The sequence below is a fragment of the Nanorana parkeri genome, unplaced genomic scaffold, assembly GCF_000935625.1.
Source record: "Nanorana parkeri isolate BGI_ZX_2015 unplaced genomic scaffold, ASM93562v1 scaffold179, whole genome shotgun sequence".
Taxonomy (NCBI): Eukaryota; Metazoa; Chordata; class Amphibia; order Anura; family Dicroglossidae; genus Nanorana; species Nanorana parkeri.
This window is the reverse complement of record NW_017306447.1, coordinates 1,411,372-1,427,275: the sequence shown is the minus strand read 5'-3', so window position 1 is coordinate 1,427,275 and position 15,904 is coordinate 1,411,372. Positions and strand designations below refer to the sequence as shown.

The 15,904-nt window shown below is 41.2% G+C and overlaps 1 protein-coding gene across 2 annotated transcripts in view; it reads left to right on the top strand.

The window, feature by feature from the left end:
- Positions 1-15,904, top strand: part of CAMK2A (calcium/calmodulin dependent protein kinase II alpha) — a 136,503-nt gene that overhangs the window by 64,291 nt on the left and 56,308 nt on the right. For both annotated transcript variants that reach the window (XM_018554955.1, XM_018554954.1), the window contains exon 3: positions 1,509-1,568. In XM_018554955.1, the coding sequence (XP_018410457.1) occupies positions 1,509-1,568 (60 nt within the window). The remainder of the gene's footprint in view (positions 1-1,508; positions 1,569-15,904) is intronic.

The window sequence follows — 15,904 nt, the reverse complement described above, 5'->3', positions numbered from 1 at the left end:
CAGGAATACATGAGAGGCATGTGAAGTTTTACAAAAAGCATTCACAATTAATCTGAAGACACTGATAATCTGTGGCTGCCTGGGCACAGCCTGGTAAAAAAAACACTCAGTATGAACAGGTATATGTTGGGGCTTTCTTAGCAGAGTAGTTAGAATTATACAATATATTTGACATCCATTTCTGTGTTCTGGTTCTGTTTATGTTGAGTTCTGTTTACTACCGTTTAAACTACAGACAGGACTTCAGAGTTGGCACTGAACAAAATGTTCCTACTCTGTTTTCATTCTTTACTATAGGAAGTACATTTTAGAGGAACGGTGGCCTTTTTGTAAAGCTTCTCTGTCTTTAAAAAGCATAGTATGGTACATTTTGTTATCAAATATTATTTTTTTACAAAGTTTAGGAGGTGTTCCCACAACTCTTTAAAATAACAACAAACACACCTTTAGAAATGTGTAGTAATGACAATCTACAAACACATACTTCTAGATAATTGCAGGCTTTGTATTCTTTGCATACCTCCTTTCTCTTTTCTTCCCCAGTCTTCTGACAGTGGCCATGTTTACCAAGAGCAGATTACTAGCTCTACATTTACTTCCTTGAACTCCAGGGCATGTGACTAGACATGTGACTAGGACATGTGACCATGCACATCATCTCAGGGGAGGAAAATGCCTTTCCCTGAGATCTCGTGAGATTACAAATTAGATTTCCCAGCAATGCTCTGCTGATGTAACCTTCCCAAGATGCAACACTTTGGCACATACATCATTTGTGCCAGAACTGGACCAGGAAGTAGATGAACTTTATTTGTAAATAAATAAAAAACATGTTTGTTTAACTAATGAATGTAATATGATTTAAAATCAGCATGCAGAGCTGCATGCTGCTGTGATTTTTAGTAAAAAAGAGTAAAGGTTCACATTAAGCAGATTGTAGCAGTGGGTGGTCTAGGGACATGACATTTGTGTCTGGATTATAAAATACTCACAAGTTTTCATTTCAGTTTATATTTTGAAAAGAGTGGAAAATAGGCAAATGTAAAAGGATCCGATATTTAGAGATACTATCAAGAGATGCATTTTGTCAGGTCTAGGCCTGGGGATTGGGCAGAACTACTGCCATCCCACTGGAATTGCAGAAAGTCAGGCAGACTTGAAGCATCCCAACAAATCTTTCCTGATTTCTGATGACCACAACTTTGAAAGAAACCACCTAAACGTATCCAAATAATATGTGGAAATTCCTTTTTCCTTACCATGGAAGCAATAATTTGTTTACATATCTTGGACCAGTTGCACTATCCCTAAAAGTTGTAGCCGTGCCCCTCCTGCCTAGGTTGCCATTTGGATAATCCAGGTCCACCATTGGGCTCTCCTATCAGCAAAATTACCTGGCAACCAGTCTAGTTTTCATAGCCATTAGCCTTTCTCTGGCTGTAGCACCAAATCAGTTAGCCTACATGCATTGAGTGTCTTTGCAATAACTATATGTCTCTTTTTTCCAGATCACCAGAAACTGGAACGCGAAGCACGAATTTGTCGTCTCTTGAAGCATCCAAACATAGGTTAGTCACCATCAGTAATTATATAAATACACACGTGCATACATACTATCAATACACTGTGCAAACTTACCTCTGAAAACAATTGTTAATGTTAATTGATCAACATCACAGAACTGTTGTACTGGCTCAGGCTCAAAACAATTGTAACCTTTCTGTGTTATTAACTGACCAAGAGAGGAGGTGTAGATAGAGAAGAGAAGGGGTCCAAGGACAGAGCCTTGGGGGACCCCTACAGAAAGAGGAAGAGGAGGGGAGGAGTTAGAAATGTATTATTGTAAGACTGAATTCCTATGTTAGTCGCTAAACACGTGGAACGATGTATCTTTGTGGGTATTCTGAATAGAATTTGAATATCTGTAAAGTTCATTGGAATAAGGGCCATCAAATACTGAAGAATATAAAAAAGATCCATGACTGTCTAGATGTCTAGCCAGCATATTCAGAACCTTAGCCCTCATTCACACTGAACATTTTGTAGCACTTTTTCTGCTCAAAAAACAATAAAAGAAACGCCCCCCAAAAAAAAATTCCCATAAATTTCTCCGGCTGTGTTCACATCTGAGCGTCATACTGCTTGTAGCAAAATTCCCTTCGCTTGAAGAAAGCACATGAGCTTCTTTGTGGCAGATTCTGCATTTCTTGGCCCCATAAACTTCAATGGAAACGCTCAAAAACGCGTGATTGATGCATTTTTTAAATATTTTTCTGTCCATTCACATCAATGTGCTGTAATCTGCTCATTAGAATGTGCAACTTTATGTATGAGCGTAGAACGTGCAAAAAGTATGCAAAAACGTGCTAAACAAAATGTGCTGAAAAAGCGCATATTTTACGTCACTCAGGTGTGAATGCAGGCTAAGATGAAGAATGTTATAAAAGCAAACATATTTGTATTTAATTACTTTTCTAGAGGTGTATTTCTTCAATAAAATAATGCAAAACCTAGCAAGTCTGGTTGAGATGTTCCCCATATAACAGAGCTCTGAATTTTAGTCATATAGTCAAATGACTCAATAGAAGGACTGTTCTTTTTGCTGAAAGCAGTCAATAATTTTCTCTTTTTCATGTTTGTAGTGCTGTTTGGAGCAGAAAATGGAGAATTTGATTGGCGGCTATGGTTAACCTGTAAACCTGTGTGCTGAGGTTCCTGATATGAGGATAGATTAATGAAATCATTACTGTATGTTGTACCAAGCGACAGCTGAATGTGATAAATGAGCTCATTATGGAAGTCTACGGTGTGCATGTGCTGAAAAGGAACATGATAAAAGAAGTAGAGAGGAAATAATGACCTCATTGGTTTGTTGCTGCTCCTTCACTGTCCAATCACAAGCTGGGGGCAAGGAGCTGACCAGGCTGTTTTGCCTAAATACAGTATAGAAAATGGGGTCACCAACCTGCTGTAACCCTGTGTAAATCCCAGCACAGGATGGACACAAATACAGTAATACCTTGGTTTACAAGTAACTTGGTTTGAGAGCGTTTTGCAAGACAAGCAAACATTTATGAAAAATGTTGCCTTGATATACAAGCAAATGTCTTGCAATAAGAGCAAAATTTTGTAGAAAAGCGCCACCCGAATAAGGCTGTAGCAGTGCGAGCGATGAGTCTGTTTAACGACAATGCATGTCACATTGGATAGATTCCTTGTTAAGGTTTCACGAAATGAAAAAGATTGCATTGAGTCAAGAGATAGCAGTGATTCCGTTAGTGATAGTGAAAGTCGTCCTACACAATAATCCTCCTCTCTCTTGTCCCCCTCACACCGGCCACAAAGGTAACTGTAATTGGTTTATTTTTATTTATATTTTGTACAGTATTATATTACAGTACAGTATTGTAATAATTTTATATGAATATTTTTGGGTTGTGGAACGAATCATCTGAATTTCCATTATTTCCTATGGGGAAATACGCTTTGATATACAAGCGCTTTGGATTACAAGCATGCTGCCGGAACGAATTATGCTCGTAAACCAAGGTATTACTGTACAATCCTCTGGATGGGAAAACAACTTCCATATATGTTTTTCAACTGTGTATTTAGCTTTTCACCTTTAAGAGTTTCACTAAAAGAGATTCTAGTTTGTTAGCCTGTAGCCTGGAAAACAGGTATTTTCTGGAACCCATGATTAGACTGTATAAAACATTAGTAATAAAAAAGGACACCCAGCTGGATATAGCCTATGTGTTGTTGACAGCGTTTCCTGCACACCCCTCAAAAGGGAAACCCACCAGACAGCAGCTGGTAATAAACTCAGGAGCAATGTTAACTATTTAAACAAAGACTTGGCAAACTCAGCAATCCCTTTTTTTCCTCCAGCACAGGATACCTGGTCAGGGATAGCTAATACACTACTGTTGTTTTTACTGGTGCCTGACTCGCAGGTACATTGACACTGCTTAGTTAAACAACCACATCATACCCTACAGTACTTGACCCTTTTCAGCATCTTGTCTGAGTCCAGGTGTAACCAGTGAAGGTTACTGATACTTCTACAGCATACAAAGACGTTTTAGACATTTGTGCATTTCCAACCTTGTAGCAAAAGTTTGGGGAAGGTCCTGTTTCATCCCAGCACCACTGCGCCCCCATGCACAGTCAGGGCCTTAAAAGGTTGCTACTTATTGCAGTCACACTTCCTTCTCATATAAGTTTGCATGAATGAATACTTCAAAAAGTTGACATTATTTGTTAAAACCTTATTTCTAAATGGAAGTTGCTTTGAACTACGTATGTGGCTACAAACCTCAGTAGTCATGGGTAATGGCAATAAAAAGGGGCATTTAAAACCACAAAACGTAATGTATATGTAAAGCCAAAACCTTTTTGGAGGGTTCTGGAGGGTACAAAACCCTGTCAAGTTTTTGTCATTGTCTATGTCCAGGTGGGGAGATTTACACTCAGTATTTGTCCTGTTACCATTGTCTCCAGATTACAAAGTAATGGGAAATTTAAAATTTCCAAGTTGTCACAGGAACAGGAGGTCAAGGGAAATCTTTCAATGAGAAAACTTGTTCTGGAGACACCTTTCTAAAAGAGCATATATCATTAGGGATGAGCTTTGGGTTCAGGTTGAACATGAGCTCGACCTGAACCTAGCCTGTCCTCAGTTTGGGTACAGGCAAACAAACTTGCCAATTTTTGCCACTTTGCCTGGCCAAATCCCCTTCCGATGTTTATTAACATGCATCATCTGAAACTCTGTCCTTTTGTAAAGGGGGCTTCCAGATTCTAAAAAGTACACCCTCGACAGACACTTTTGAGGGACAGAATTTGGCCGTGAGGCCCTTGTTTACTCAACACTGGCTTTGTCGACCCCTACTTCCCTCGACAAGGCACCATCCCAATGTTAAAGGCATGTGGTCTGGTATGGTTTAGGAGGTACACACTCACTCCCCCCCCCCCCTTTCCCTTTTATGGCCCTCAATAAATGGTAGTTAAGTCATATGTCTGTGAAAGTTATCATTGATCATTGATCGTATAACATGTGCTAAACGTCTATTGGATTTGTTCTCTAATGTTGAAGATGTTAGTGGCTTCCTCAGTTGCTCTTTTTGCTAAAACAATAGATCAGATACTCTGTACAGAGTTAAAATTGCCCCAGATGACACGCTTTTGACTAAGCTGTATGGGCAGTTTTAATCTCTTGATACTAAATGATTTAACCAGTTGCTATTAGTCACCTCATTGGCCTAAACCAACATGAGACATTTGTAGTAGCTCAATCGTGACTCTAAAAATGCAAGTGATTATTTGCTAGGAACAGATGGAACAAATGGATCCCTATGGAGTAAGCTACAAAAGTAGCATGTAGCAGTGGTCAATCTTGCATGACTGCAGAATGTTCTGGCCATATGCAATTGATCCCTGAAATATGCTACTGTGTAGGTTACTACATCAGGAGCAATTTGTTTCAGCTGTTTAGCGATCATTTGCTACTCCTAGCGATGAATCGATTCGCTACCAATTCAAATAGCAGCACTGAGCTATTACAAATCTCTTGTGTAGCTCTAGCCTTTCTTTTTCCCAAGTTGACCAAACCTTAAAGAGGAACTTTACCCATAATTTTGAAATGACAACAAATACACATTTAGAAATGTTTAGTAATGACAATCTGCAAACAGATACTAATAGATAATTGCAGGCTTTTTATTCTTTGTATACCTTCTTTTTTTGCACCATTCTTCCCACAATGGCTATTTTTTTTACTAAGGGCAGATTAATCCATCTCCCTTTACTTCCTGGAACTCTGGCACATGTGACAATAACATGTGACCATGCACATGATCTCAGGGGAGGAAAATGCCTTCCCTGAGATCTCATGATATTGCAGGTGAGATTTCCCAGCAATGCTCTGCTGATGTAACCTTCCCAGGATGCATTGCTTGGAATGATTACATCACTAATGCCCAAGAGGACCATATCAGCATGCAGAGCTACACGCTGAGGTGATTTTTAGCGAAAGGGGGGTAAAAGTCCACTTTAAAAAGAGACGCTACTTTAACATGGAGAGAATTCTTCAGTGACCATTCTACTGGGATAGTATCTGAAAACAGAAGACAGCTGTATATTACACAGTTAAAGAGTTATGCTAGTATAAAAAAAGAGAAAAATTGCCATGCTGAGCCATTTGAAGGCAACATAACTTGTGTCAACTGCTGCAGCCATTTATATTTTTGTTTATTTCTTTTCATTTTCCCCTCATAATATTCCACATAAAACACCGGCAATAAAAATATTTAATGCAAATTAGGAACAGGAGGCAATGACACATCAGCACAATTTTATGTGTAGATTTCTGCTGCTTTGGTGATACTGCTGCACACATACTAGCACATACAGAACTGTAGTGGCAGGGATTTATTAATGTTTTATATCATTTATGAGCAGCCTGTCAGGTTTAATCTGTCTCCCCAACACCAGGCGAGAACCTCTCTCTCTCTCTTTATATGGGACAGGAGAACTGCCTTTTGCAGTGAGGTTTCCATGGCAACAGAATTCCGAAGCACACATGGAGATGCTAGAGTAGGCTGCACTTATAAACCTACTAAACGCATGCAAACGACAATACGAAAACTATTCTGCAAGACTATTTACACCAGAAGATGTGTAAATAGGAGTTTATGTGCTAATTAGAGCAATAGAACCACATTATAATTATTTCAGTCAATTGTAGTGTTGTATTTGACACCAGTTTGCTATGCAATCATACCTGTTTAATTTTAAATATGGCTATCGCATGAAGTTGAACACCTAGCACCAAGTATGTACAGTTCTAATACCTATATATGGACTGTTTACTCTTCAACTCAAAACATTTGTAATTTGGTTCAGCCAGTCTTGTGATGTATGTACCCATAGGCATGCGCACAGGGTGCGCCAGGTGTGCTTGCTCACACCCTAATCACCAAGAGCGCAACACCAAAACCAAAACAACAGGCACTGTGTTTTATTCACTTAGCCGGTGGAGAGATCTATCTGTGACCGGCTCAGCGATACAGAGAGTAGCAACACTTGACAATTACATTCCTCACATAACAGCCACAGTCCTCAGCGCCTGGGAAGCTGCAAGGAGTATGGCTGCGGCTTCCCATCTAATTAGGAAGCCGGGCAGGTGGTCACAGTAGACCCAGTAGAATGGTCCCTGAAGAACCTGGAAGAGGTAAAGAACAGTTTAAGAGATGAGAATCTGGCAATAGGCTACGCAAGCCTATGTATATACCTTTGCCACGCTGTATAACTAGGCAGACAGCACTGCTCCTTTTTTTCAGATTTACAGCTACGTTGCCTAAAACACCATCCCACATCACCGCTCCACTGTCCCTATTCTGGCCAAGCAACACCAAGTGCAGGTTCTGGGCCCTTTCCAGACTGAATCTCCTCCCTCATACATGTATAATATAAATTGCAATGTCATACACCACACTTCTGTAGTTCTTCAGAAATAAGTAGAAAGGACACTCCACCTTTGGCTTCCTCTGGCATATTGTGCTCCCTACTGGGGCTTAAAGTACATCTAAAGGCTCCTATATGACAGCCCAGAGAAGTTCTAAATCCAGTTAATATTTGATGTACAAGCCATATAACAAAACAATTTCCCTGATTGAGACAAATCCTCCTTCATTTGTGTCCCACATGCTCCACCTACCAGACACTGCAACTCCCAGTGGGAGGGTTTCAGAAACAGGAAGTGTTATCAATCCAGGAATCAGTGGGCAGGACCAGAAGTGGCCATATACTGACTGACAAACTACAGACTTTTGAATCAGCAGTGAGAATTCTGATTGCCAAGCCCTCTGCAACATCTTTTTATTCCTCTGTATTGCAAGCAGCTTGCATGAGTGGCAATGCTGCTCCAAATTCAGGACCGGTGCAGCATCATCGCCTCACTATCTATCATAGGAAGCTGCGTTATTGGGACTTTACTGGCAGGATCAACATGAATTTGTGGAACTTTAATAGGTGGTCATAGTTCTACTTCAGTCATAGTGTCATGGGAAGAGTTAGGGTCCATTACACTACCTTGAGCATTTTCTTTTGTGGCCTAGTGTCTGCTGTGTATTTGTGGAGGGGGCACTTCTTTGAGCTGTTTCAGGGCTTCACACTGTTTACATCTTGTATTATGTAATTGTTTTTAGCTTTATTGAAGTGTAACAAAATGACACCTCATAAAAGTTAATGCACTCTAGCTGAATTGCTTTGTGTTGACCGTAGGTGACTACAGGTGTCTGTATTTTTTTTGCAACACACTGCAACCCACCTCAGGTCAATGTAGCCATATAAAACAGGACACAGAGAAAACAATGATGTTCTCTGTTTTCTGGTGGTGACCTGCAGTGTGTATTAAAAAGTTACCTGCCAGCTTATTGGATGATCAATCAGTATCAATAGGGAGTTGGGTGGTAATGGATTAGTGGATCTAATGGGCAACGTAAAGGCGACTTCACCTTTTTAAAGTAAAATTGGAGTGCTCAATACAGCAATAACCAGCAGTTTACAAAGTATAATACTAAATTATTTCTTTGGGCACATATTTTGAGTTACTGTACAGTACAGTGACCTTTTTTTACTTCCTTGGTTTGACATGTTTTTGACCTTAAATTAGGGATGCCAGGTAAGGGATAAGCTCCTGCTCTGACTCATGCTTCTGTAAGTAAAACCTTATACCTTGAGCTACTGATCTCTGTGAACAGCTTATGATAAGGAGACAGAGGAAAGCATGTAAAAAGCATCCCTAAAGTCCACCTAAACAGGACAGTAGATAGTATCCATATGCAATATGTTATGTTTACCTGACTAAAAGAATATGCTTTGCATTTTGTTAGTCCTAACTGTTATAAAGAGTGAATATATACAAACTGCTGTACATTCTCTTTAAAGAGACTCTGTCACTGGGGGAAGGGGGGGGGGGGCAAACAACAGCATGCATGAAGTGGAAGTACCTAGTGGTGCAGATAGCTAGAGTACCCTCCCAAACTCTCCTCCTGAAATTAAATAATAGTCCCTAGACTTCATAGGAGTGCAGGAGCTGACCACTAAACCCTACCCCCCTCATATTTCTTATGACCCATCATTATGATGGGCTGCTTCGATAGCCAAAAGAAATGGACATGAGGCAGGAAGCAGCGACAAGCTGGCAAGAACAACTCCCCACCTAAGTTCCCCCTCTGCTCTTGATCTTGACAACCCTTGATAAATGCCTGTTCCTTCTGGGTATGGAGGAGCATGTTACCTCCTTCAAGGATGCAGTGCTCTAGCATGAGCAGCCAATTTCCTAGGCAAAAACATTGTCATATGAGTAGGAAGAGGAAGAAGTTAACTTTGAGTAAACGCTGACACCATTGGACACAGAGCTTACTCAGGGTGCAGGCTTCCAGCTCAAACACAGGAGCAGTGGGGGTGCAGGTAGAAATCAGCAGATTTCCTTTTATTTCCCTACCACAGTTATACGGTTACCTGTGTTCCTGTGTATGAGTGGGCCTCAATGGAAAAACATTCCTGCTAACTCACTGAGTGTTACACAAGTGTTTCAAGCTGTGGACCCTTTGGAGTCATGTTGACTCATGCACACTATCACCCATATTAAGTATCACGTTAAAGCAGTTTTAACATACAGCTGACATTTTGGCAGCTGACGGTATGCAGGTGTACATTACCCCGCTGTGCACGCCTGCTGCAGCGAACAAGTCTTCCTATGCTGTATTTAATAGCTTGCTACAAAGTGACTTAATTTCTTCTTTGCGTCATGTCAGGCGAATGATGAGGATAAACAATGTACCCTCAAAGTATCCTTAAGAAAGTAATATGTATACAGGGCTGAGATAAAGGTTTGAGCACCACATCCCAAAATAAAGTAATACATCCAAATAATTAAAGAATTCATGGGGACTTTTAAAGTGACACTAAACTCAGGAGTTAAATCTTAAAAAATGCATTCAAGCACCTTAACAAAAAGCTGTAGCCACCGTTCCAAGCTTGCTCCCGTGATGGACTACAATCTCACGTTTAGTTAGCTAATTTGTATGGAGATTGTAGTCCATCACGGGAGGGAGCTTGGAGCGGTGACTACTTTACAACACACACAGGGACCATGGGGAACAAAAGTAGCCACCCACCAGAAGGAAGGACTGTGTCAGGACCAATTCAGGGATGATTTAAGGATCTACAGATGAGTCATACACAAATAAGCTACAATTTTGTGAATAGATAAGGGTACTTGAATGTGTTTTTAAGATTTAACTCCTGAGTTTAGTGTCACTTTAAGGCACCATAAGATTACACACACCAGTATGTTTCAAGCATTTATTTATTTACAGCCTATTCATCCCCATATACAGTACCTGCCTTCTATTACCCACTGTTAAATCAGCTTTACACATTTTTAAGATTTACACATTTCCAAATGCCCAAATACTACTTCCTCATAAAACTCCAACCGTCAACTGTATCACACAGTGGGACAGGGCATTTTCTCAGTCTATCTCACAGAAATCTGCCTCCTTGGTAGATATGGAGAAAATATATAGGCATTATGTTCAATAGCCACTAGACATGTGCACTGCCAAAAAATTTGTTTAGTTTCGTTTCGTTTTAAATTCGGATTTGTGTTATTTCGTTTTTCGGGATTTGGGTGTGAAAGTCAATTTGGATTCGGAATTCGGATTCGGACGAAATTCGGTAGCGGTAGTTCGAGCGTTCGTTTCATTTTCTGTTGTTATTCGTTTCTTATTCGTTTCTTATGTTCTTTTGTTCGTTCGTTTGGAGCACGGAGACATTTGAGGGGGAAAAAATATTTTTCTCCTTCTCTAATGTCACTTTGCTCCAACGAACGAAACAAATAAGAAACGAATAAGAAACGAATAACAACAGAAAATGAAACGAACGCTCGAACTACCGCTACCGAATTTCGGAAATGGAAATTCGGATTCGTTTGCAATCGTTATGTCTGTAATCCGGAATTCGGATACATCCGAATGTCCGAATTTCCGAAAATTCGTCCGAATTTCGATTAGGAATGAAACGAATCGCACATGTCTAATAGCCACCAGTCAACCCGCTTGGGGGATGAACACAGGGGATATAAGAAAGGGGAAACCCCAGGCCAGAGAAAAATAGATAATTATTGTGAGTGTACAATATGTAGTCTAGATCTCCCTACATGCAGATAACAGGTTTCTTTAAGGATTTCCATCCCGGGGTATCCACATTTTCTTTCACCCTTTCATACACTATTTCTAGCCTGAGAGCTCAGAAGGAGCTGTCACTTTATTTTCTACTATCTGGGGGTAGAGCATTAGAAGAGACACCAAGATGTATGAAATATGTATTTCCTTCAGGATAGAAGAAGCTCAAGGTCACTAATTATTATGTGGAAAAAAACTCCAGAAAGATGCCTTTCGGTACATTCAGTACTTTTCAATAAAACTTAAAGAAATCCTCAAATCTCAGGCAGAGACATCATGGGAATTGAACCAACAAGAGCTGTAAATATCAGTGACTATTGAGGGCCCTGATACACGGATGGGTTTGATGTGTCTCTAGATGCCTCATTCAGCTTGATGTCACAGCAGCAGTACTGCACTACTAGACACAAGTGTTGGTTTATGGGATGTAAGGTTTACTTACTGCGTTTTATTGAAAATAAACTATAGGCACTAATGCACATAATTCATGTTCTATGCACTTTAAGCATTTTCTTTAATGCCACTTTTATTTTGTTTTTGAGAACACTGTGCAATGCAAGTTCCATTGAATAAAGGAAATTTTATGCTCACCACTCAGCTGGCCTGTGTCTCTTACTATCACTCTGTTCCAGCGCTACAGCCTCCACTGTATCTGCACTCCCACAGGAGTGTCGGATACATCTGAACCCTGCTATACACTGTGGTTCCCTCTGGCGACCCCTGCCTCACTGCTGTGTCCTTTATTGACACAGGTATCAGAGGACTGAACCACAGCATATAGCGGGGGACACAGCCATCCGACACTCCTTCGGGAATGTCAATCTGATAAAGACACCAGCACTGGAACGGGGAGTATGGTGAGTAAAAAATGTTTTTGTTTTGAAGGGATCTGGCATGAAGACTTTTTAAATGGCAGATTTTTTATTTTAAAATGAACTTGCAAGGTAAGATTTACCATTAGACACACTAGGCCTTTGCCTACGAGCCACAGTTCCAAAGAGGTATTGTACAGTTATGAACCACTAACTAATGTAACCAACTACAACTAGCTGTATCAGCGACACATTTTTTCCCAGTGATTTTCCTCACCTTCTATCACAGTGACCACCATCAGTAAACCATATGAATCCATTTCCAAAGGGGGGTGGGGCCCGCACCAGGATACACCATCAGAGGGGGTGACATCAAACTGACTGACAGTCATTTTTGTGGCTTCCCTTCTGAAAAGTCGGGCACTCGGTCATGGATTGAGAACCCGACAGCTGCACGAGAGAGAAGGGGACCCGGCGGCATACCTTATCCTGCCAGACGAACCTCCCCTCCCTTTTTTGCTGGCATCCATCACCAAGATGGGTCCGGCAGTGAAGTGCACGTGACATCATTACGCGCGTGCATAATGACATCCCATGTATACGTAATGACGATCGCATCAGATGGCACCCGGTCTGGTGAAGCTGGTGCTACTCATATAACCTTGATTTCACATTATCATAAAACTCTTAGCCAGATTGCAGCCAGGAAAACAAGAAATGTAGTTTGTAAAAGAGTTCATCCTAACAGTGTTGGTAGTCCCCCTGGAGCCATAGGAAGTGTGCTCACATGCAGCCAAGCTAAATGTAGAAGTTAAAATCATCTACACATACAAAAAATGTGATGCCAGAATAAGTATCGCTGTCCATAAAAAAACACTGTTTTGTAACCTGAAACACCACATAGTGCTTAAATGCATCTACCAAGTATCTAATTTAAAGAACAACTCCAGCATTTAAAAAAAAAAAAAAAAAAAAGTTGCATTGGGGCTACCCCCATACTGCAAGGGTTAACTGCTCCTTTTTCTCTAAGAGGCAAAATAAAGAAGGAATACTCACCCGAACCTCGGTTCCGCCTGGCTGGCAGTCTAAGGCCCATGATGTCATCACGTATAATACAGATCTATTAGATGTGAAGACACCGAGGACCATACCACACCAGTGGAGGAAGAGAGAGGTGAGTATTCTTTCTTTATTTTTGCCCCTAGTGAAAAACAAACAGTCAACCCTTGCAGTATGGGGGTAGCTCCACTGCAAGGGTTATTTTTTTAAATCCTGGAGTTGTTCTTTAAAATATTGCTTTACCATGTCACCCTCAAAGTCACATAAAAAGGACCCCCTCCCAGCTGTACAGTATTTTGTTTCCACATGATTTTGCTTTGTTAAATGTCTCTCATGACAGTGGCCAGCTCCCCATGCATTTTTTGTTTAACAAAAGCTTGACTATTAGCCATGAAAATGGCCAAACGTTAGTATCAAGATTCACCCCTCATAGTCTTCAGTAAGTTTCACTGTTACGTTACGGAACTTCAAACAGGATTTGATTAAACCCCAAGAATCAAACCTGGGCAAATTCGTTCATACCTAAATCAGTGTTTCCAACAGTTAAGAGTCCCTTTCATAATTTCCCAAAAGGTAAAAAAAATTCTGGAAATGGTAACATTCTGTCCTGATGCTGGAAGTGTAGATAGGTGGGAAATGTGACCATTTTTATAGTACATTTGACAAGCATACACTGCAGAGGTGATGGTGGGACACAGCTGAGCAACTTTGGCGAAACACTAACATAGGTAATGAGGTTGTGAAGGAAAGATAGCAACACATATCTTGTAAATGAAGAGTGACATTACATTACCATGGGCTGTAAGACAATTGCACGCAGTGTAATCTCCCTTAGTTCAACCTGGCACATATTATATTCTGATCACACCTTTGTGAGATGTGCTGTCCACATTTCCATGTGCATGGCTGTTAAATTTACCACTTCCAGATAAATGCACCTTGTTTTTTGCGTGACCAGGCTATATGCTGCAGCTGTTATCACACCTGCTCTGCTGGAAGTAGGTCAGGGCTCAGTATGTTTTTAGGGAGGAGGGTTTGAAAAGTTGAAGGCTGAGCGGCTCTGTCAGTTCTAGAGGGTTGCAGATAGGCAGCTGCGCTGCACACTGACAGCAACTTGGCGGAGAGGATCAGCATTGAAACTCATCCCTTTGGACAGTGAGATGTTTGTCACCAGAGGAACAATTCATGACATTCAGACCACTGTAGTTCAGAGTTTATTTGAATAGCCATGGATGCTTAGGGGGCATAGATGGGTTTCAGGAACCGGTTATAAAAATAAATACATTTCCATCCCGAAAATAAAAAAAAGCTGTCCATCGCCCTAGATCCCAACGGTGGTGGCGTGCTGGTCTGCGTGCATTTCACATGTTATAGCTGTGCGCCACCAGACATCCATAAACTCGTTCTTGCACTGGCTGCCCTTGTAGTGGCTTAGATCCCCAGGAATACTTTGAACACAGGGCTCTCAAGGTACTCACGGCCTCGGGCAGAATCTCAGCATATCTCCCCCTTCATGGCAGAGCAAACTGTGCCTGGGCTAACCAGTACTGCCATGATCTCTACCCACATTCACTCCTTTACATTGCTACAGCAGCAGTCCAGCCCACCACAAGTTCACTTCCTGGAGAAACCCCCATCTTAGAGGTTGGGGGAAGGATCAGTACACACACAGAGAGCCTTTTGAACTTTTACTTAAACATCTTTTGATGTACAATATAATACAGGCTTCAGTCATCCCATTGACTGATGACGGTACATTACTTGTTCAAGCAAACGTGAATAGTTACCAACGGATAGCAGAAAGGAGGTTAGTCGAGGTGTAGTCCAGAGCCAATGGAGAGGTATTACCCAGAGTCATGCATCCTAAAGGCATGTGAGTAGTCCCATAAGATAGTGCTGCTCCTGCCCTCCTTTGCTTCCCCCCTTAGGGGAAGCGGACAGCTATCCACAGCGACTACATGGTGGCAGGCCTGGTCCTGTGCCTTCCCATGGACTAGCCTTCTATAAATCACTCTGTACTCTCTTGTCCACCAACTGGACTCTCCTGGGCAGGTACCCCGCCCAAAACTATATGTATTGCTCTCCCTGAAGATAGAGCTTCGTCAGGGCAGAGCAACCTTTAGGCTGGATTCACACCTAAGCGACATCTATTCAGCGCGGTTTACACTTGTCTTTTTTGCCGTGTATGTTAAGTCGTGCGTTTTTGTGAGCAGATTTTAGCACATTCATGTGGATGAACAAAACACGCCTAATACGCGTGCAAATAATTGCAATACTCATTTTTAAAACGTTTTCTATTGAGTCTATGGGACGAAAAACACTGAAATCAGCCCCAAAGTAGCTCATGTGGTATTTTGTGCAACAGGCGTATTTCTACTTGCAACAAAACACTGACATGTGCACGGGGGTCAGGAATGGGATTCCTAGTGTTGAGCAGTTTGACACACTGATTTACGAGCGACAAACTGCTTTGGTGTGAAGGGGGCCTTAACTTTACAGTGACTCCCTCAGTCATTCACTATTGCCTATAGGGACTTCTAGTGGCAGATTGGAATACTGCAATCCTCAATCTTGCCCACTACCCTACATATACATAATTTGCTACATACATTGCATTTGTAAAACCTCATCTTGAATATGAACTTTGGTTTCGGATAAATGATTTCTTGCATTTGGTAGGGGTGCAGATTAAGGCTGTTAAAGCCCAAATGAACCCTCAGTTCAGTACAGTGTACACGTTCGTGTCACTGTTGGCAGGGACGGATTGGAAACCTTTGA